The following is a 22900-nucleotide window of genomic DNA, read 5'->3' as shown; positions in this document are numbered from 1 at the left end:
TGTGTTTCTGACGTTTGTGTGTTTGTGTGTGTGACGTTGGGTGTGTAACCTTTGTGTTTCTGACGTTTGTGTGTCTGTGTTTCTGACGTTTGTGTGTTTGTGTGTTACATTTGTGTTTCTGATGTTTGTGTCTGACGTTTGTGTGTTTGTGTGTTACATTTGTGTTTCTGGCGTTTGTGTGTCTGAACTTTGTGTGTCTGCAGTTTGTGTGTCTGACGTTTGTGTGTTTGTGTGTCTGACGTTGTGTGTGTGACGTTTGTGTGTCTGACGTTTGTGTTTCTGACGTTTGTGTCTCTGACATTTGTGTGTTTGTGTGTCTGACTTTGGGTGTGTGACCTTTGTGTTTCTGATGTTTGTGTGTCTATGTTTCTGACGTTTGTGTGTCTGTGTGTCTGACTTTGTGTATCTGTTTGTCTTTGTGTGTGTGATATTTGCGTGTGTGAAGTTTGTGTGTGTGATGTTTGCGTGTCTGACGTATGTGTGTCCGAAGTCTATATTTCTGATGTTTGTGTGTCTGAGGTTTGTGTGTCTGAAGTTTGTGTGTCTGACGTTTGTGTGTCTGAGGTTTGTGTGTCTGAAGTTTGTGTGTCTGACGTTTGTGTGTCCGAAGTCTATATTTCTGATGTTTGTTTGTCTGAAGTTTGTGTCTGACGTTTGTGTGTCTGAAGTTTGTGTGTCTGACGTTGTGTGTGTGACTTTTGTGTTTCTGACGTTTGTTTTTCTGACGTTTGTGTGTCTGACGTTTGTGTGTTTGTGTGTCTGACGTTTGTGATTTTGTGTGTGTGACGTTGGGTGTGTGACCTTTGTGTTTCTGACGTTTGTGTGTCTGTGTTTCTGACGTTTGTGTGTTTGTGTGTGACGTTTGTGTTTCTGACGTTTGTGTGTCTGTGTGTGACGTTTGTGTTTCTGACGTTTGTGTGTTTGTGTGTGTTACATTTGTGTTTCTGACATTTGTGTGTTTGTGTTTCTGACGTTTGTGTGTTTGTGTGTGACGTTGGTTTTTCTGACGTTTGTGTGTTTGTGTTTCTGACGTTTGTGTTTCTGACGTTTGTGTGTTTGTGTGTGTGTTTGTGTGTGACGTTTGTGTTTCTGACGTTTGTGTGTTTGTGTGTGTGACATTTGTGTTTCTGACGTTTGTGTGTCTGACGTTTGTGTGTTTGTGTTTCTGACGTTTGTGTGTCTGCTGTCAGGCTCACTGGAGCGTCTGTGATTCAGCCTCGCTCATTTGTGCGTCCACACAAACTCTCCTGACCTTCTCGTAGCTCTGAGAGGACGGCGGCCTCCGTCAGGTCTTCATGGAACAAACTTGTGTTTTTCCCTTTAAATCTTATTCAAACTCACTGATGTAAGAAGTCTTTGATCAGTCACCGGTAACATGAATGTGACCATAAAAATAAATAAATAAATAAATAAGAGACAGTTCAGTTTGACGTGTTTGATTTTAATTCTCTGACAAACACCCAACTTTCTGTTCCTGAAACAAGAGGCCCGGTGCAGGTACCAAGTTTCAGATGCAGTGAAAGCTGCTGAGGTCTTTTAAAACTAGACTGCACTAAAAAGAGTCAAAGAAATCTAAAGTAACAAAAGGTTAAACAAAAGCAACGTAAACATGAACCACAGTTAAAAACAAATCATTATGCAAAAGCAAGCTAACAATTTTTTAAAAAGTAAACTAAACGAGACTGAAGTAAATGAAAACTAACACAAACAACATGGAGTAAATTAAAGTATGAAAGCAAACGCTACAATTCAACTGAAATGAAGTAAGAACAGCTCAAAGTAAGGTAAAGGTTAAAAAACAAATAAACCAATCTAAACTAGAACACCAATGTAAACTTAACTTTACTTCAGAAAAGAAGTAAATAAATAAAAGAGTATAATAAATCTAAACAACCAACAAAAAGACTCACACAATAAGAAATTCAGCTACATTACAAAAAATAAGCAAATAAAACCAAAACTAATCACAAGAAAAATAAACAAAAACCAACAAAAGAAAGTCAAAGTAAACTAGAAAAAGCTGCTTTTCCTGTGAAAATGCAGTGTGAATGCCGTGTAGTGGAATTTGCTGAAAAGAGATGAAGAAGCAGAATTTTCTGCTGAAAAGAGGTGAAAGGTTGAACTGTCTGTTGAAAAGAAATGGGCATGGGCAAGATTCGAACCCTCTCACTCTCCGAACGGCGGCTCATCTCACTGAGCTAAAACATGGCTCACCCTGCTGAGCTAAACTGGCAACCACACTTGTAGTGTGGTCCATTCATTTCAATGTGACAAAAAATTTGATAAAAAGTTCGTCAGGTGTCATCTCCGCTGCAGCTGCTTGTTTGTGATCAGTTTGTATTCTTTAATATAAGATGGCGCAGGTTGCTAGGCAACAGGCATCATTATTGTTTCTGCAGTGGGGTTTAAAAGAGCAGGCAGCGTGTGCTCTTCATCACCTGCACAAATGTATCTGCCCAGTGGGGGTGAGCTCCGGCAAACTGCACAGCTATTTCCATACCTGCCGAGCTCACCTGTGGAGCGTCATCATAGTCAGACGAAGGTGGGGCACAGCCTGTAAAAATAATTTACACGTCGCCTTTAACGACAGCTGGTGACTAAATAGGATCAAAGTAAAGAGAAACGTCAAGAGCAAGCCGTCGATGGTAAAATGATGACATCACATCGAAGTAAGAAAAGCCAGTGTGAAGAAGCGGTTTAAAGGAAGTCTGCGAGTCCTCAGAGCTGAGGCTCAGTGAAACATTCAGATCAGGAAACCAGTAAAACCAGTCCAATCATTTATACCAGAGAGGAGGGGCTGCTCCAACCTCGAGGAAAAACAAAATGATTTCATGTTACAGAGCGCGCTCAGTGCAGAGCTGCTTTACACTGCTTTAAGCTGTTTGGTGTAAGAACGGAATCCAACTTTGTTAGCGGTGATGATGGTGGTGGGGGTGGTGGTGGGAGTGGTGGTGGGGGGGGGGGGTGAGACACCATCTGCAGAAACTCTGGAGTTGCCCAATCTGTGGATGTTGGTGTGGTTTAAAAACACTTTTACCAGCAGACTTCAGGAAGGATTCTACTTCCTGTCAGGGTTAGCTTTTACTGTGTGTGTGTGTGTTGACCTTCTCTCACACACACACACACACACACACACACGCACACACACACACACGCACACACACACACACCATCTGACTGTAAATCTGATCTGTGATCAGCTTTTATCCAGCTGGATGAATAATGACTCATTATCAAAACGACAGCTGATAATTACACTAATGATCAATAACACTGGCGCTGTTCAGAGTTCAGAGCCAGAGGAGAAAACAAACACACACAAACAGATACAGACACACAGCCACGCACACACACACACACAAACAGACACACACATACGCACACACAAACACCCACGCACACACACGAACAGACACGCACACACACGAACAGACACGCACACACACGAACAGACACGCACACACACGAACAGACACGCACACACACACACACACGAACAGACACGCACACACACGCTCAAAGTTTCACTTCTTGTTTTTTCGCTCTGATTGTGAAACTCGATGATGTGAGTCTCCAACTGTCACATGAAGCTTGACAAATGTCCTTCTTTGTTTATCGATCAGAGCGCCGCTCGATTATCAGGACAGAATATTAGGAACACGCCCTGATCCAGCAGGCCGGAGCTGCTGGATCAGGGCGTGTTCCTAATATTCTGACACCTGAGTGTCAGATTAAATGAGCAGAGCTGAGGTGGTGTACACTGTCAGGCTGTAAAACACACGGAGAAAATCTAAGCAGCACATCTGGAAAAACTCCATCAGCACTGAAAGGCACAAACAGATGTTAACCTGAAACTTGACAAACAGTCACAGAACACACACACACAGCTACAGGGTGGCTGTAGCTCAGGACGTAGAGCAGGTCATCTACTGAGCAGAACGGTGGGTCGATCCCTGGCTCCCTCCAGTCTGCACACCAAATATCTTTGGACAAGATATGAGCCTTGAGTTGCTCCAATGCCTCCATCAGAGTATCAGTGTGAGTGTTAGCGAGCATAGGAGAAAGTGTTGCTGTGAATGAGGCATGCAGTATGAAGTGGAATCTACACACACACACACACACACACACACACACACAACAGTCTTTGTTCCAGCCTGAATACCTGCATTGTTCTTGGGTCACAGGTGTGATACAGATGTGTAAAATCATCAGTGCTGAATTATAATTACTATGGTCTGTAACGTGCGGTGGACGTGAGGCTGTGGACATGAGGCTATGTTCGTGACGGCGAGCAGGTGATGTTCGTGTAAATCATGTGACCGCGGGCCTCGGCTTCACGTCCTGTTTCACTCGCCGCTCAGTTTTGTTTTGAGTCTCTGGGTGGTGTCGGTGGTGTTTGGGTCGGAGACCAGGATGAGTCAGGGTCTGGGAACACACCTGTGCAGGAAACAGCCCCGAGGCTGTGCCTGTGTCACGGCACTGATCACATTCATTGTTCTGCATTGTGTTTTTGGTTTTGCTACATTTGATAAAAATGAAGTTGTGAACAATCAAACTTTCTCTGCTTAAAAGTGTGGACATTGTTTTGTGTGGTTTATTCACTTTTAGCATTTTATGTAGATACTTCTTTCACACTTTGAGTTATAAAGGTTGTACAAAGATGAACCGCTCAGAATGTGATTACAGTGACCCCTCGTATATCGCGGGAGTTACATTCTAAAAATAACTTGCGATATGTGAAATCTGCAATGTTTACTTTTTAAGGCTGTAAAACCCCTCACTACACACTTTATACACTTCTCTCATCGCTTTAAACGCTGCACGGTCGTACTCTCTCTGCACGCCATATTATCCATTGTTGATCTGCACACGTCTGTTGCTGCCACAAACGTCACATGCTTGTACGTCATTGTTATGAGACACTATCACTAACAAAATCCCGGTTTAGTAACGCAGTAACGCAGTGCTCTTATGGGGGAAAAAAATAGTAATCTAATTACTTTTTTGCAATAGTAATGCCTTACATAGCTCTTTTTGCACACAAATCTTTTTAATACTTCAATTTTTTGTCTCCATTTATTTATTTATACTATTTGTATTTTATCTGTCCTAGTCCTATTGTACATATTAACCGGTATCTGTGTGTGGACAGCAGAGAATTTTATTGTACAGACAAATGCTTTTCTTTGTACACAAGGACAATAAGCGCTTTGAATCTTGAATCTTACTTTACTCGTTACTTGAATAACGAGTAAAGTAAGATTCTGCCCACCTCTTGTTATTAGTGACAGAATTGATACCTCAGAGGAAAATAAGGACACTGAAACAAAACACCAGTGAATGGCCATCACTGTAGTGCTGCAGCAGCGAGTTCATGTTAAACCAGGATATACTGACCACTTCGTCTTTACCAGTAAGTGGCTGTTTGCTGTTCAGCTAGCTGCACTCAAACGGGAAAATGTTCCGGTTGAAAATAAATGGTGTAGTGTCGGGGGGGTCATCACAGGAAGAGCAGCGTGTCCTCCAACTTTTCCTCACACTTTAACTTTTAATAAAATAGGGCTTTTATTTTGAAAGTCACAGGAATAGGATTGCTCTACAAAAAAACTGAAGTTTTGACTTCAGGCGTCTTCACTCCAGGTGATCTCCATGACATCCCACCCGCTGGTATCATGATGGGCGCAGCCCAGTCTCCTGGCCAATCAGACACTGACCCTGCCGGTCCGGGCTCCACCTCAAGACTGCTGGAGTTAATCCAGACTCAGCAACATGAGGACACGTGGAGGAAGGAGGTCCTGAATCTGCTGACCCAACTGGTCCAGATCCAGACGGAGGCGGCCAAACAGCAGGCCCAGGTGGTCGATCAGCTTGGCACCCTGGGAACTCAGGCGAGTCCAGCTTTAGCCCGGCTTTAGTTAAATTTATCTTGGACTTAATGTAGTTGAGTTTATTTGAGATGAGATCAGCACACGTTCGGTATATCATAAGTTTAGCCAAGGATTTTTACAGATACGTCATCACAGTTTTAACTCAGGTTTAGCTGATTTTAGATGAGTATATCTCAGATTTAGTTCAGATGCATTCTTATTAATATTAGTTTAAATTAATACAGCTTGTCTGAGTGCTGGAAGTTCTGGTTCTGCATTGTTTAAGATTTACAGACCGAGTATGCAAAGAGCCACCCAGATTAAGTCATTCAGAAGCGTTGATTAGCCATTTTTCATCTCAATATCTGCTGAGGAGATCAGTCTAACCTTGTCTGCATGTCTCAGGGGTTGCAGCAGATCCAGGATCTGCAGAACCTGGCTCGTCACCAGAGCCTGCTGGTTGAAAACCATCAAGCTTTACTGCTGCAGACATCTCGCATCGCCACACACCTGCAGGAGACCACCAAGAAGCCCGCCAGCAAATGAGATTCTCTGACCCTTTGTGATATCATCTTTTCTGATGAAATTACACATTGTTAACCAGCCAATAAGAGTCCTATCAAACAACAAATGACTTTGATTTTTGTTCTAGCTGAACAACATCACATATTAACCAGTAACGCTCTAACAAACCTGCTGTCAGTTAATCAGTGGATCAGTCAGCTAACAGACCTCCTGTGTGTTAAATCAGATGATTTCAGTGGTTTCCTCTATGATTTTAAATAAAGTTGTGTTGTATCCTCTTCTCAGTGTTTGTACTTTTATTGAGACCCACTTTAAACTGATGTTGCTAACATCTGTAACATCTGCCCGCCCTGAAGAGACTCAGAAGTGCATCGTCGTCTCATAAACGTTTCTCAGGGTTTCACTCTGGTTTTATTTGCATGTTAATGTCAAGCAGGTCAGTTTATACACATAACTCATCAAACCGTAGCGCGTTCGTCTCACCAATGAAAAACTACGTGAATGTGACACAGTGACACAGAGCTAGATGTTCCAGGTTATGGGAGCTGACACACAAAATCTGACCAATAAAGGATTAGGGATAAATCCACGTGGAATCCGTAAGCTCTGCTGTTCCCATCCCCGAGCTGTAAATGATGTTTCACAGAAGTTGCGTGTTCATTTCAGTATCGACTGTCTAAGGCATCTGTATTTCCTCATCTGTGTTTGGCGAATGTCAGGACTGGAACTCTGTTTTCAAACAAACCGCGGACTGGAAGTGTTAGTGTCCAAACTCACCGGCTGGGTGGCCAGTCTCTTAAAAGACACAAAGGTCCAATCAGGTGACTCAGCTCTGATTCAAGATTGAAAAAGTTATTGTCATGTACACCACAAAACACAGATGGTTATGCAGAGGAATGAAATTCTTACTTTGCAGGTTCCCTTCACACAACTAAAAAGAAAGTAATAAATAAGTAAAACAGTGCTTATATGTGGGTGTAATCAGAGTTTAAAGTGCAAGTGGTTTCAACACTGTCACAGTAATAATATATACAGAGTATGCAAAATCAAGGTGTTTATGTAAAGATATGTACAAAAGTTGCTAATTTACAGATTAATATAAATATACAAAATTGAAAATTACAGGTTAAGGGTAATTACAGTTGTACAGGGTGGGCCATTTATATGGATACACCGTAATAACATGGGAATGGTTGGTGATGTTAAAGTCCTGTTTGTGGCACATTAGTATATGTGAGGGGGCAAACTCCTCAAGATGGGTGGTGACCATGGTGGCCATTTAGAAGTCAGCCATCTTGGATACAACTTTTGTTTTTTCAATAGGAAGAGGGCCATGTGACACATCAGACTTATTGGTAATGTCACAAGAAAAACAATGGTGTGCTTGGTTTCAGTGTAACTTTATTCATTCATGAGTTATTTACAAGTTTCTGACCACTTATAAAATGTGTTCAATGTGCTGCCCATTGTGTTGGATTGTCAATGCAACCCTCTTCTCCCACTCTTCACACACTGATAGCAACACTGCAGGAGAAATGCCAGCACAGGCATCCGGTATCCGTAGTTTCAGGTGCTGCACATCTCGTATCTTCACACCATAGACAATTGCCTTCAGATGACCCCAAAGATAAAAGTCTAAGGGGGTCAGCCTGATCTGACCTTGGGGGCCATTCAACTGGCCCACGACAACCAATCCACTTTCCAGGAAACTGTTCATCTAGGAATGCTCGGACCTGCACCCATAATGTGGTGGTGCACCATCTTGCTGGAAAAACTCAGGGAACGTGCCAGCTTCAGTGCACAAAGAGGGAAACACATCATCATGTAGCAATTTCAAACATCCAGTGGCCTTGAGGTTTCCATTGATGAAGAATGGACCCACTATCGTTGTGCACCACACCAAACCATCACTTTTGTTGTTCCAACAGTCTTGGAGGATCCATCCAATGTGGGTTAGTGTCAGACCAATAGCGGATGGCACTTTACTGATGACGTTTTGAAGGTTTAATGGCAGTAAACCATCAATCTCACCGTAAGAGCTGGGGAGGTATACATAGAAACAGCGTGTAAGCAAAAAAAATTCACACTCTTACAATCGTAAACCTTATAACATAAAGTTCGTTTCAACGTAACATTTAACAAATGTAGCAACTGTCACAAAAACATTTAAACGTGTCCTTATTTATATCATAACCATACGTTGTGCCTCTATCAAGGGGGTTGCTAATGACAAAAGAAATCTCCATAGGCTCTGTTAAGCCATCACATTTCAAAACTCCCGCGACTGCCGCTGAAAACTGCGCCAAAAACAGTTTTACAGGAAATCGTCCCATCAAAATAAAAGCTTCTACACCCGAACAGGATGTTGGTAGTAGAAAACAGCGATGAGTGCCAAAATAAGGTGCAAGGAACTAAATAAAGGCATTCAGGGTTATTTACACTGCGTTCACCAGATATCAACACAATTTCGATCCGCTCCTCACGTGTTAACCTCTTCGACATGTCAATGGCTGTGAACAAAGATAAACCTGTAAATAACTCATGAAAGAATAAAGTTACGTTGAAACCAAGCACACCATTGTTTTTCTTGTGACATTACCAATAAGTTTGATGTGTCACATGGCCCTCTTCCTATTGAAAAAACAAAAGTTGCATCCAAGATGGCCGACTTCTAAATGGCCACCATGGTCACCACCCATCTTGAGGAGTTTGCCCCCTCACATATACTAATGTGCCACAAACAGAACTTTAACATCACCAACCATTCCCATTTTATTACGGGGTACCCATATAAATGGCCCACCCTGTACTATTCAGGTATATTCAGGTGTGTGCTCTGTGACCGCTGTGTTTGATGGGTTCAGGTGTCTTTCTATTTGTTTCAGAACCTCCTGATCCACCATCGATCCGTCTAAATTCTGACTTCCTTCCAAGTAAATCTGATCGAGTTCTTACTGCTGGCACCGATTTCAGCCTCAGTTGCCATGGTAACGGGTCAGTTCACTGGACCAGCACTGCATTTCCACTGGTGTATCGGGGCAACCTACCAGACCCTGTGGAGGTCAAACGTGCTACACCCAGGCACACTGGAACATACACCTGCAGATACACCAACGAGAGCCTGGCGCACCTGAACAGCTGGATCCACCTGTATGTCACAGGTAAGATCAGTAGTCCTCCTGAAGTTCCTTTAGTTAGTGATATTGGTTGTTCCTTATACTTTTAATATAAATGTGACCAGACTGAACTCATTCATAGAATGACCTCCAGTTTTCCATAATCCCCCTCTCTCAGACTCAGCAGATCTCTCCAAAGTGTTTGAAACCCCTCATGGCATCCCCAATCTCAAGGAGGGTGAGGACTTCCTGTTCAAGTGTCTACTGACTGACCCCTTGGTAACAAATCTCACCCTTCAATCAGAGGACGGGAGAAACCTGCCAACCGCCATGAACGTGACCTTTGATCCTCGAAGAGGAGCCCTAATCCGAGACCTGAAGGCTTTGTTCAATGGCCGCTACGTGTGTTCAGGCTGGAAGGATGGCAGACAGTTCAAATCCAGGCCCGTGAACCTGCTGGTGCTCCCTGGTAACACCTGTCTATCTCTACACTTGTTTATCTATACACCTGTCTGTCTGTATACCTATCTGATTACCTGTTTGACTTCACCTGTCTGTATGCAGTGTTGCGCCACCCCCCCTCCCTGTCTGTTAGTCAGGATGAATTTGTCCGTCTGGTAGGAGAGCGTTTTGAGGTTACCTGCCTCTGCAGTAACCCCAACCACTTCTATAGCGTTACCTGGACAGACCCAAGAAAGCAGGTGAGAGATCAGAGGTCACCTGTGCATTTTCAGTCCTAATATTCCAAGTGCTGATTGGTTGTTTGGTTTATTTCAGAAACTCGAAGCCACTTTAAGTCGTTACTATGGTAACAGGCGGCTGTACATCAACAGCACTCTGAGCATCTCTGAGGTCACCCAAACGGACAATGGACAGTACATGTGTACGGCAATTAACGAGGCCGGGGTCGCCACAGCAACCATCCAGCTCAAGGTGCTAGGTAAGTTAAGACATTTACTGATAAACTAAAACATCACTACTTCCATGTCTAATGGAGTAAACTGATCCTGCCACAGTTTGTTCCCCCGGTTCAAATCACAGACAAACAGTATCCTACAGTTGTTTATGTTTTTGAACCCATTTTGCACAGAAATGTATTGATAGCAGTGTTGAATATTCTTACACAGTAAAAAAAGATGAAACAAAACAAAAACAACAACTATACGTAAAATAATTAAAGATGGTTTGTTTTTCTGTTTTCAAAAGAGGTAGTGGTGTATTTAATTCCAACCTGTAATTTATTGCAGTTTACTTTTACTTGTTTAATTTAGTGCTGTCAATGTTAATCTTGTTAAAATTTCGTTAACGCCATGACCACATTAACGTGGCAAATCTCCACTAGCGAGTTAACACAGATCGCCCCGTGCGCCAACGCGTTAATGAGCTAACCGTGCTAACGCTTTGACGCCGTGCAGCCCCACACACGGAGTGATCCGCATTAACTTGCTAACGGAGATTTGACGCGTTAATGCGGTTATGGCGTTATTAGTGCGGTTATTATTATTAGCGTAATTTCAACGAGATTAACGCTGACAGCACTAGTTTAATTGTTTACAAAAGGTTTGAGGTGTGAAATAAACTGCAATGGAGTTTGAAAACTAAATATGTGTGTGTGTGGTTGGAGGATGTATTTGTGCGGGGGTTGGGGGGGTAGTATTCTTGTAAAATATAGTGGGCCCTAGCAAACAAAGTTTGGGGGCCTGGAAACTGAAGGCTCTCCCTCCCATTCTACTTTTGAATACTCTAGGAACCAGAGTGCCATCACCCTGTGTTCTTTCTAGGGGGCAATAGCCGTGTTTACAAAAACACTTCTTGACATCTGGCCTCTCTAAACACTTTTGGTCATTTTGGTTGCACCGTTTCTAACCTAATGTTTGTACACTCATTGCCTTAGAATGAGAATGCAGGTTCAAAGTCACACACATCCACCAACAGTTTCTCCTCTTCCTCAGAACGCCCTTACCTGAGAATCTACCTTCAGACGAGTGAGCACGTACAGGTCAGAGGACACCTGTCTGCAGCAGATGAAATACAGGTTAACGTTAGTGGTGGGTCACTGGAACCCATCACTAATGTTAGTGCTTACAGAGCTAGCAGCGCTAAAGTTAATGGCAGCAGCAGGGTGGAGGTTTACGAAGGTCGTGATGTGGCCCTCACCTTCCTGCTGAAGGCCTATCCTCCAATCACAAGCCAGCGCTGGACCACACCCACACACCTCATCAACAATGACAGTACGGTGTACCAGGAGAGCTACGCTGCTAACAGCTACAGGTGAGCAATGGCTCCAGGCTACTCCCACTCTATTGTCAGGAGCGCCTCAGTGTTTTAAGGTGGTATTTCCTAGGTGGAATATTCTGTGTTCCTTTGAGGTGGTAGTGTTTGTACAAGGGTTTGTTAAGTTGGTAGTGATGGTGTAAACATTTTTTAAGGCGGTATTTTTGATGTTGCAGCTCGGAAGCCACCCTGCTGCTGCATCGCATGCGTCCGGAGGATCGGGGGCAATACTTGTTTCATTTCTCTAACTCCTTCTTCAGTGGCTCACACACCATCGACCTCAAGGTCTACCGTAAGAAAGCTTTTGTAATCACGTTCTTCCTCACCTCAAGCTTCTCACTGTCTGACATCTGGTCGCATGCTATACTATAAGACACCTGAATACACAGTTTCTCCTTTTAGTTGTCATGATCCTGAGTCGTTGACCCAGCGTTTTGTGTTTCATTTTGGTTTCATCTTGTGTTTGGTGTTTATTCTGATTCTGTATTAATTCATTGGGTTGATTGTCGTGTTTATTATCCCTACCTGTGTCTCCCCTCTGTGCTCCGTTCAGGTCCCTGCGTTTTTTGTTGTAAAACAGTCTGTGTGTTTCCGGTTTTACTTTGTAGGTCTACTCCTCATCATGTCCATTAGTGTCAGCTGTGTCCACCCCTGCATGTCATCTCCTCATTACCTAGTGTGCATTTATAGTGTGTGTTGGCTTCTGTTTGTCGTCGGATCGTCTGTGTTTCTCGGTGTAACCACGTCTCTCTGCGTTCTCCGTTCGCCGTCTCATGCTTAGGTTTGTCATTTAGTTTTCCCAGTCTAGGTTTTTTCCTCACTGCCTGTTCTGTCGCTCCACTTCTGTAAATAAACATCACTCTCATCACCAGTCAACTGCCTGCATTTTGGGTCCTTTTTCTCCTACACCACACGGCTCACCCTGCCAGCCGTTACATTAGTAGTATATCTGGTGTTGAGGGCAGTCTAATCTACTTTAACAGAAGTCGCTGAATGTCTGAAACGTTCCAGATGGCATGGTCTGTGCTGTTTTCTCATCCTCTTCTGATCACATGATCCCAAAAGAAGCTCTCAGCTGATGTTTATACCTCTGTTTTTGTCTTTTCTGAAGTCTGAGAAAACAGTTTTGTTATTTTAGGTTTTCCGACTACTGATGTCACTTTGGAGAACAGTACTCTGACATGCAACAGCTCAGGATATCCACTACCCACAATTCTCTGGTTCACCTGTCCTGGCATCCAGCCCTCGTACGTATGCTGGCGCTACAGGCTGCAGAATCATGTGAAATCTGTCCTGAGGGAGGCGCTGTTTTAAAAATAAAAATGTTGCTTCTCTTACAGGTGTGCACACATTGCTACCAATGAGGTTTCTCAGGCCAGTGTGACCTCACAGGACGGTGAGGAGGTGAGGTCCCACTTCCTCCTGTCAGCTGATGATGATGTCACTGTGGAGTGTGCTGCCTCCAACCTCATGGGAGAGTCTCTGCGGGTCTTCCATCATCGTAAGTGTGGGGGAATAAAACTGGATTAATCAGACGTGTAGCAGTTAAACTGATCTCTTTCATTATCAAACTGGTTTAAATCAAGATTCCTCAGAGTTCGTCTTTTCTACAGGGAATCCAATCATCTTCACCCCGCCTCTGATTGGAGTTCTGAGTGCCACCGCTGTCCTCTTCCTGCTCCTATTGGTCGTCTTCTACAAGTGCAGACAGGTAAATTTACTGATCCTCCTGTAGAGCTCACCAGGCCAGAGATCAGTCATTTTTGTTGTAGCTAAGCAGGGAGGTGGGTGAGTGGGTGAAGCCTATCAGAGGCTTGTTGGACTGACAGCTTGATGACTAATAAACAATCTTCACCTGCTGTTCTTCTTCTGCCAGAAACCCAAGTATGAGATCCGCTGGAAGATCATCGAAAGCACTGATGGAAACAACTACACCTTTGTTGACCCCACCCAGCTGCCATACAATCAGGAGTGGGAGTTTCCCCGAGACAAACTCCGCCTCGGTACGAAACATTGGGTTTTAATCAGGGAGCATTCACAATGATGGCCGTCTGGAGGTTGTAATGTGAAGCATTCGGTGACAGTGGGAAAGGAGAACCCCCTTTTTAACATGAAGAAAGTTCAAACAGAATCAGGCTCACGCTCACTTTAACCTTCAAACTGAGGATCTGACTCCTCAGCCCTCCTCTCTCCGGCTTCTTCTTCACGTTCTCGACTTTCTGTCTTTCAGGTCCCATCCTGGGCTCTGGGGCTTTCGGGAAGGTTGTTGAGGCCACGGCGTATGGTTTGGAAACTGACAACAAGATCACCAGAGTCGCTGTCAAGATGCTTAAACGTTAGTACGCAGTTTCATAATCACAATCCTCATCATTATCAAATTGTATTGTTCGTGTTGTATGATCCAATATATCACCTGTTTGTCCACAGCAAGCGCTCACTCGGAGGAACGGGAGGCTTTGATGTCTGAGCTCAAGATTCTCAGCCATCTCGGCTACCATGACAACATCGTTAACCTGCTGGGAGCCTGTACTCATGGGGGTGATGATGATGTTTCGTAAATACTGATTGTAGACTGTAGGTCAAAGATTCATTGTGAAAATTTGCAAACTTAAGGTCTGAATACAGTTAAAACAGGTGAGTTATAGAAACAATCTGCCCTCATACAGGTGTTATGACGTCTGTGTATCAGGCTGTAAACATGTTTATTTCTGCTGTAAAATTTTAACATGTGAGTCTATGGGGAGTGACTCACTGCTGCTTCTGCTGGATGCCAGAGGAACTGCAGGTTTGGTTTGATTTCCATCTCAAAGGCTGATGCTCTGTATTACACTAAAAATATAGCACTCCCTGCTGTGTGGTTGCCGTCCTCTGCAGTCTGGAAATAAGCCGCTCATCAACTTAAGCCAAAGTGTGCTTCAAATGAAGCGCATAGTTCCTGGGGGATCTATCACGTGGACATCAGCTGTTAGACTCAAAGAAGATAAAGAAAAGCCTGAATAAAAGACAGTCATTTCAACTTGTGGTTTTCTGACCTTTGACTATCCAGGGCCTATGCTGATGATCACAGAGTACTGTAGCCATGGCGACCTGCTCAACTTCCTGCGGGGTCGTGCTCAGGACATCATGGCATCCATGGTGACTGTGGATGAAGTACAGGAAGAGGCTTTCTATAAGAACGTGGCAGCCCAGCACGCCAGGCTCCGCAGGTGTGACGCCTCTCAGTTTCAGAGCATCTGTCTTTCATGCTGCTCACACCTGTGCACTTTATTATCATCACAGCCTTTTAGAGGAAAGGAAAGGCTGAGTGTGCCTCAGCACACCTACAGTTACTGATTGTGAATCACTTAGAACAGATCAGATGTTAATACCAAAGTAAACACGCTGCTTCACACTGACAGCCAGCTCTAACACCTGTACGCTCTAGGGTTAGGCTATTCCGTATTTGGCAGGTAGGCTTGTTGAGAAGTTCAGGTTAGGTTTCATTGCAGCCTCACCATTACCTGTTCAAACCCCAGCTGATGTGCAACATCCAATATGTGTTGCAGTGACAGCGGGATCTCATGCTGCTCGGAGTATCAGGAGATGCAGCCAATTCTGAGTGCAGGGCAAACACACCAGGGTAAGAACCTGAACTCACCTCCAGGTAAAACACGGCACCACGGTTCTTCGTTCACAGATGGATTTATTCTTCAGTCACACTTCTCCTCCAAACCACCATAAAATCTACCATCAAACTGTCATTACATAAATGCACTGAATGATCAAACATAAATATTGCAAGTAAACATTTAAACCAAAGTTAACAAATGCACAATAAACAAAGCACCTCACTGGCTACATGCAACCATGAGTCCGCTTCAGGAACAAAAACTGAACAAAGCACTTCCAGACTTCTTTTTCTCTTCTTTACAGCTGCTGCTCACTTTGAAACAGCTTATTTAATCCTTCTTGTGACTTATTTAACTTACAACTTAGCTTCTTTGTACGTGCTTTCTTAACGTCCCTTAGTGCCACTTAAAGGGGCCTGTGCGCAACATAGAATGTAACATGTTCAAAAAGGAACAACAATAAATAAAGGAAATAAATAACATACATAATCACAATAAATTAAACAAATTGACATAATTTATATTTATGGCAATTAAAGAACTCATCTCACTGTCTTTCTCACAGGTGTGCAGACAGATGGTCTTTCAGTCAGTGACCTCATGAGTTTTTCCTACCAGGTGTCTCAGGGTCTGGACTTCCTGTCCACCAGGAATGTAAGGAAACACTCACATGGGATCATTTTTCACAACAATCACCATTGTCTCACCTGTGCGTCTCACCTGTGTGGTTCAGTGTATCCACAGAGATGTAGCAGCGAGGAATGTCCTGCTGACTGATCGTCATGTTGCAAAGATCTGCGACTTCGGTTTGGCCCGAGACATTCGCAATGATGACAGTTACATCGTTCAGGGAAATGTCAGTGTTCATATTTTATTTTGATACTCGTTGCTGTTTGTTTTAACAATCACTGTGTTTTATTTTGATACTTGTTGCTGTTTATTTTAACACTCACTGTGTTTTATTTTGATACTCGTTGCTGTTTGTTTTAACAGTCACTATGTTTTATTTTGATACTCGCTGTTTTATTTTGACAGGCCCGCCTCCCAGTGAAGTGGATGGCTCCAGAGAGCATCTTTCAGTGCGTCTACACGGTGCAGAGCGACGTCTGGTCCTACGGAGTCTTACTCTGGGAGATCTTCTCTCTGGGTAACCATGGCAACACCACGCACCACCTCAGCCAGTCACATTTCAGCTCTGGTGATGAGCAGTACGTGACATTCAGCAGCCATTCTCTGAGACAGTCTTCTGTTCACCTGTCCAGGAAAGAGCCCATACCCAAACATTGCCGTGGACACCAACTTCTACAAGATGATCAAAGATGGCGGCCACATGGAGCAGCCTGACTTCGCCCCGGCGGAGATGTGAGTTCACAGATGCTCGTGTCAGTGCTCATAAGTTGTTTTGAAAGTGACGCTCACCTGTCTCTGCAGGTATCAGCTGATGAAGCTCTGCTGGAGCCTTGAGCCCACCCACAGACCCACCTTCAAAACCATTGGTCAGCTCATCAGCAGACTTCTCCCTTCCACCAATGATATGTCATCACGTTACAGCGACCAGGTGAGGATGTGAGGGCCTACGAGCCCTCTGTGTCGTCTAACAGGCTGTGCCTCATCATCTTTCTTCTTCTTGTGTCCTCAGCCGACTTACAGGAACATCGACGAGTGCAGAGAAGAAGAAGAAGAAGAAACAATGAAGGGAGAGGATGAGAAGCCAGGTGAGCTCACCTGTTTCTGTGATAGAGTTGCAGGGTCAGAGTCTTTAACCATCATGAAGCATAGACGCCTGGCGTGCAGATGTAATCACGTGATCAGTGTTTAACGAGTAAAAAGCTGAGTCCCAGTCAGATGAGTTTGGGCGCATTAATGACGTCTTTTGAGGTTTAAAGAAAAAAGCCTGATTGGTCCAAAGACCAATGAACAGAATCAACTTTTGGAGATTTATTTTCCTGGATGAATGAATCAAGACGTAGAACTGAAGTAGATCAGAAATGTTGTGATTAATGCAGTCATTAATCATTAACAGTGTGTGTTTGTAGTGAGTCAGAGCCTCGTTGTGTTGTTACCTGACTCAGGTGTATCAGGTTATTAGGAAAACCCTTTTTATGTTAGCTCAGCTAAGAACTGCTGTGATGATAAGAGAGGCAGTAAATGTCACAGTCCTCTCTGTGTTCAGTCAGATCACCTTCTCCATCAGAAGGTAAATAAAGGATTCATGGTACCCTCGGAGAAGCTGTGAGTTTCAAACTACAGACCCTGGTGTTGTGCTCCAGGCTTCAGGTCTGTCCTGCGGCTTATCTGTGATACGTGAGCCGTGTGTTTGTGGTCCTCAGTCATGCTGATGTTTTGACGCTAACATGGAGGCTCAGAGCTGATAGGGATCAGCTGATTGTTGGGTCTTCCCAGGGTTGAGCAGCTTGAGGTGAGCTGGCCCTGTATAAATAAATTAATCTGAGCTGTGGGTGTATTATTACCAGTAAAGGCATGCGTGGAGGATCTGAAGCGCCTGTAAAACAGAAATAAGAATAAAGTCTGAACCCAGGCTTTCCTTTGGCTTTCATGAAAACATATACTAAATAATATACTAAATAATAATAAATAAAGTTATGGGAACATTATGATGCAGCTCCAAACAGGTTTTAATTCGGCAGATCTGAGATCTGCTCAGACTGTCTCCTGGTTAATGAAGGGATGAGAGAGAGGTCTCTAAAGTTTCCTTCACGTGTGTCAGTAAAATGACACCTGACTGTTGAACTATTTGATAGGATGACTGAGTTTTAATGTGAGAAACACCTTCACCTCTGATGAGACCACGCCATGACCTCTGACCTCTCTCTCTGGATTTCAGTCACAGTCTGTCCTGATTGGTTGAACTGTGTGTGACTCTGAGATGAAACCATGACATCACAATAAAATGTCCCGATTTCAGAGCAGGACGACGACGAGGGGAAGGAATCAAAGATGCCGAACATCTACCAGCTGTCCTGAACCTCTCGTCCAATCAGAACTGAGAACCCGGTCATATCTCCTGGCTGAGGACACTCATCCTCACTGCTGAAAACTTTATGGACAAACTGCAGCGCCAACCAAACTCTGTGTCACACCAGCGGATCAAAGCTTTAAACTCTGATTCTGTTTTTTAAACTTACATTGAACGTTTCCAGATGTGGGCGTTTTTTATCTCTGATGCTGAGAGTCGAGTCGTGACGGTGGATGATCATTTTTATGCAAACCGTCCTGTTTCTGATGTTTCTGGCTGTAAAATATCTAAAATTAGTTTTGCTTTCATTTGTTTTCTTTATCAAATAAAATGTTTGGTGTGAAACTCGTCACAGCTGTGTGTAACGTGAGCCACGTGTCTAAGCGTGTTGGGTTGTTTGCTGTTTCCGTGCGCATTCTGAGTGCTCGCTGTGTATTTTGTGGTAAACCTGTCGATGCTCGTATGATGTTTGTGTAACAATAAAGTTTCTGTGATGATTTGGTTCACCTGTCACCTGCTCTGGGTGATTTCACAAGGAGCAGCTAGAGGAGGAAACACACACGAGTGCCGTCAGTGATTCTGTTGACCTGTTTTTACCTGTGATAAGCACAGACACAGTGTTCAGTGTTGATGGGCGGAGCCTATTGTGTGAACAGGTAACGAACAATAAAGTAAAACTTTAACAGTCGTTGAACAGCTTCATCACACCGCTTTCATTAATTACATCTTTATTTGCTGATGATTAATGAGTCTCTGTTCCAGCTGTCAGGTAAGTGCGAGGGCGGGGCCAGATTAAGGTAGATTACCTGACAGGTTTACAGCAGCTGGACTTTAGACTGTGATAAAGTCACAGGAGGAAGGAGCCAGTGTCAGCGTCCTCTGAGTTATCTGTGTCAAGAGGAAGAAACTCCTGAAGCTCCTTCAGACCTCACACGTTTCCTGATGATGATGATGATGAAGTCTGCCTACTACAAACTTCATTAGTGTTTGTGAGCTGATTGGTGGATCAGCCCTCTGCGGGTCATTAAAGTCAGATCTCTGCATGAACTTCCTCCTGTCATTGGTTTGTGACCTTTGGCTCTTTGTGGTGCTGTGTCAGAGTTGACCTCTCTTCTCCTGGTCAGCTGTGAAGTCAGCTAGGTAGCATCCACCTGGCTGACTTCTCAGCTACTTCAGGTGTTGGTGTGCAGAGCCTCTTTTGGCCTCTTCCAAAGAGTCATGCTGCAGTGTCTCCTTTGTGTTGTGCCTTTATTAACATTCTTTCTCTTACAATGGACACACAAACAGTTTTTCATATGTTATCAGCTGTTTCATCCATTTCATCTCATCCACCTACAGACAGGGTCTCACTGATGAAGCTCTGTTCTTCACTGATCATGTTGCAGGTTCATGTTGTTCTCCTGAGGCCTGAGGAAGCTGTAAAGGTCCACAGCAGCCTCTCTGCTTCAGAGAACCGGAGTACAGTAATAACCTAGAACGCCTGAGTCCAGGGTTAGCAGAGGTCACACTGTGTGTGTGTGTGTGTTTGTGTGTGTGTGTGTGAGACTGTGTGTGTGTGTGTGTGTGTGTGTGTGGGACTGTGTGTGTGTGTGTGTGTGTGTGTGTGGGACTGTGTGTGTGTGTGTGTGTGTGAGACTGTGTGTGTGTGTGTGTGTGAGACTGTGTGTGTGTGTGTGTGTGTGTGTGTGTGTGAGACTGTGTGTGTGTGTGTGTGTGAGACTGTGTGTGTGTGTGTGTGTGTGCATGTGTGTGCGTGTGTGTGTGTGTGTGTGTGTGTGTGTGTGTGTGTGAGACTGTGTGTGTGTGTGTGTGTGTGAGACTATGCGTGTGTGAGTGTGTGTGAGACTGTGTGTGAGACTGTGTGTGTGAGTGTGCGTGCATGCGTGTGTGTGTGTTTTCTCCTCTGGCTCTGCACTCCAAACAGCACCGTGTTGTTGATCATTAATCATCAGCTGTCGTGTTGATAATGAGTCGTTAGTCTTTTCCAGTCAGATGTTCACTGTGTCGTCGTTGCGCCTGAAGAAAAAGAGAAGGAGCAGCTGATCTAAGGTCTGCAGCAGGTGAGATCTTTTACCTCTAAACAGTTTAAAATGTGACCGCGGGAACTTCATACCCATGAATCTGTGTTTCTGACATCTGACACAGATCTCGGTCTTTACTGTCAATGTGAATGAAGTTAGTTGAATAAGTCACAACGTCACTCATTCAAACAGTGAACACGGCAGCTGATCACACCAGAGAGCCAGGAAGTTTAAAACAATAAAACCCATCAGCAGACAGCAGCACAGGTGATATGCAGCTTATTCTGTGTATATGTATGCTGTAATATTCTGTGGGTCAGGCCGCAGCTCGCTACTCGGTTTTCTGTTTCCTGTGTGTACAAGGTCTGAATAAAATGGTTTTGTGTGAGTCTGCGGACAAATGCAGGAGTTTTAATTTGAAAGGAAAGTCTTCATTTTTAGTGTGAAACACTTGAGCTCTGAGAGGTGGCTCGCATTATATCAATAGGTTTGATCGAGTATTGATTGTGTATCGATCGTGCAGGATGAAGAGGCGCCTGTCATCTCTGGAGATCCTCCTCATCGTCGTTTCGTCACTTCTGCTCATCTGTTGCATCGGCCTGGCCGTGGTCTCATCACTGAGCCTGAAGCCCAAAGGTAAACTCGCAGTCTGCTTTGAACCAGCTGATCACTCCAGAAGTTTTATAATGATGATGTTCCTGTTTGTGTGCAAAGGCGCCACCAAGCCCGTGCAGCTGATGGGACGGATGGCGATCGTGGAGGGAGCCGTGTTCTCCGAAGAGTTGAAGAACTCCAGCAGCCCGCAGTTCAAATCTCTGGCCTACGACGTGCAGCAGCTGGTCAGACCCCAGGCTTTTATTTTGAAAAAACAGTTGTCAGTGGCTTTTTTCCTGAAAAATCAGATGCCAGTGGCGTGTATTGTGGAAAGACAGCAGGTTCATGGAGCAGCTATTGAGTTTTATCTTGAAAAATAACACACACCTCTGATTGGTTGGCAGGTGTCTGAGGCGTTCAGCACCAGCGAGCTCCAGCAGCTGTACGAGTCGTGTCGGGTTCAGGACTTCAGGTCAGATGTCTGATCGACCCAACTGATTTTATCGATCAGTTCCTTTAATCTGCTGTTAATAAATCTGATGACAAGTTTATTGATGCTCGTTATTGATGTGTCGTCAGTCGGGGCAGCGTGGTCGTGACCTTCTCCCTCCGGTTCAGTCAGCTGATTGATGTGAAGGAGGCGGAGCAGCAGCTGGGGGCAGGGCTTCAGGGGATCGAAGGTGGAGTTTTGGTTATCGACACAAAGAGTATCAGCATCACAGGTGAGTGTGTGTGTCGTGATCCTGGGCCGTGTTGGCCCAGCATTCTTAGTTTTCATGTATTCTTGTGTTTTGTTCTTCATTTAGGCCACGGTTCCCGGGTTGCTCTGTTAAGTTGTTCCTTATGTTGATTTCCCCTTGTGACCTTTACCCCCTGTGTGCCCTTCTGTATCTGTGAGCCCTCGTCTCCCCTCTCAATGTTTTCCCCAGCCTCTCTCTCTCCTCCTGTCTGAACCTCTGTGTACTTCCTGTTTTACTTTGACAGTCTCTCGTCAGTATGCGTCATGTTGTGTTCACTCCTGCGCTGTCTCGTTACGATTATCTGTGTCAGCTGTGTTCCCCGTGTGCTCCCACGTCCCTCGTTAACCCTCTGTGTGTTTAGGTCTCCCTCATGCTGTGTGTGATTCTCCCTGTGTGAGCTTTATATTTAGTTCTTCCCAGTTTAGTTTTATATAACTTGTGAACTGTTTTTCCAGCAATAAAGCTGTGCTTTTTGAGTTTATCCCCCGTGTCCCCGTGAGTCTGCCTGCCACATAGCCGAAACCATGACAGTGTGATGTCACAGAGGTAACAGCTGTTAATTTGGAGGTGAAAGATGTGAAGCCTAAGTTTACACGTTCTGGTGGTTTCACAGACCTCCAAACATTTCATATCAGTTTTATTCCATCACACTCAATTTCAATTCAATTCAATTTTCAATTCAATTTTATTTATATAGCTCCAAATCACAACAACAGTCGCCTCAAGGTGCTTCATATTGTACAGTAGATACAGAGAAAAACCCAACAATCATATGACCCCCTATGAACAAGCACTTTGGCGACAGTGGGAAGGAAAAACTCCCTTTTAACAGGAAGAAACCTCCAGTAGAACCAGGCTCAGGGAGGGGCGGGGCCATCTGCTGTGATTGGTTGGGGTGAGAGAAGGAAGACAGGATAAAGACATGCTGTGGAAGAGAGACAGAGGTTAATAACAGATATGATTCAATGCAGAGAGGTCTGTTAATACATAGTGAGTAAGAAAGGTGACTGGAAAGGAAAAACTCAATGCATCATGGGAATCCCCCGGCAGCCTATGTCTATTGCAGCATAACTAAGGGAGGATTCAGGGTCACCTGGTCCAGCCCTAACTATATGCTTTGGCAAAAAGGAAAGTTTGAAGCCTAATCTTGAAAGTAGAGATACAAACACTCAACGTGC

General features: G+C 44.2%; 2 protein-coding genes across 4 annotated transcripts in view; both read left to right on the top strand.

Annotated features, from left to right (window-relative positions):
• LOC146510708 (macrophage colony-stimulating factor 1 receptor 2-like) overlaps positions 1-18879 on the top strand; it is a 30019-nt gene extending 11140 nt beyond the window's left edge. The window contains exons 2-22 of one of the 2 annotated variants that reach the window (XM_085174427.1): positions 9278-9553; positions 9687-9977; positions 10073-10209; positions 10286-10448; positions 11461-11779; positions 11959-12074; positions 12921-13029; positions 13123-13283; positions 13396-13493; positions 13659-13785; positions 14013-14117; positions 14210-14320; positions 14829-14988; positions 15328-15401; positions 15956-16044; positions 16124-16246; positions 16426-16537; positions 16653-16752; positions 16822-16948; positions 17030-17105; positions 18322-18879. In XM_085174427.1, the coding sequence (XP_085030553.1) occupies positions 9278-9553; positions 9687-9977; positions 10073-10209; positions 10286-10448; positions 11461-11779; positions 11959-12074; positions 12921-13029; positions 13123-13283; positions 13396-13493; positions 13659-13785; positions 14013-14117; positions 14210-14320; positions 14829-14988; positions 15328-15401; positions 15956-16044; positions 16124-16246; positions 16426-16537; positions 16653-16752; positions 16822-16948; positions 17030-17105; positions 18322-18398 (2951 nt within the window). In that variant the 3' untranslated portion in view covers positions 18399-18879. Of the gene's footprint in view, positions 1-9277; positions 9554-9686; positions 9978-10072; positions 10210-10285; positions 10449-11460; positions 11780-11958; positions 12075-12920; positions 13030-13122; positions 13284-13395; positions 13494-13658; positions 13786-14012; positions 14118-14209; positions 14321-14828; positions 14989-15327; positions 15402-15955; positions 16045-16123; positions 16247-16425; positions 16538-16652; positions 16753-16821; positions 16949-17029; positions 17106-18316 lie in introns of both variants that reach the window. The other variant, XM_085174428.1, reaches the window with a different exon arrangement.
• Positions 18880-18998: 119 nt separating this feature from the next.
• tmprss15 (transmembrane serine protease 15) overlaps positions 18999-22900 on the top strand; it is a 28221-nt gene continuing 24319 nt past the window's right edge. Inside the window, exons 1-5 of one of the 2 annotated variants that reach the window (XM_085174426.1) lie at positions 18999-20427; positions 20912-21024; positions 21103-21227; positions 21387-21454; positions 21562-21704. In XM_085174426.1, the coding sequence (XP_085030552.1) occupies positions 20913-21024; positions 21103-21227; positions 21387-21454; positions 21562-21704 (448 nt within the window). In that variant the 5' untranslated portion in view covers positions 18999-20427; position 20912. Of the gene's footprint in view, positions 21025-21102; positions 21228-21386; positions 21455-21561; positions 21705-22900 lie in introns of both variants that reach the window. The other variant, XM_085174425.1, reaches the window with a different exon arrangement.

The sequence above is a fragment of the Neolamprologus multifasciatus genome, chromosome 10 (assembly GCF_963576455.1).
Source record: "Neolamprologus multifasciatus chromosome 10, fNeoMul1.2, whole genome shotgun sequence".
Taxonomy (NCBI): Eukaryota; Metazoa; Chordata; class Actinopteri; order Cichliformes; family Cichlidae; genus Neolamprologus; species Neolamprologus multifasciatus.
The sequence above is the reverse complement of the archived record's forward strand: the minus strand, read 5'-3'. Positions and strand labels throughout refer to the sequence as shown.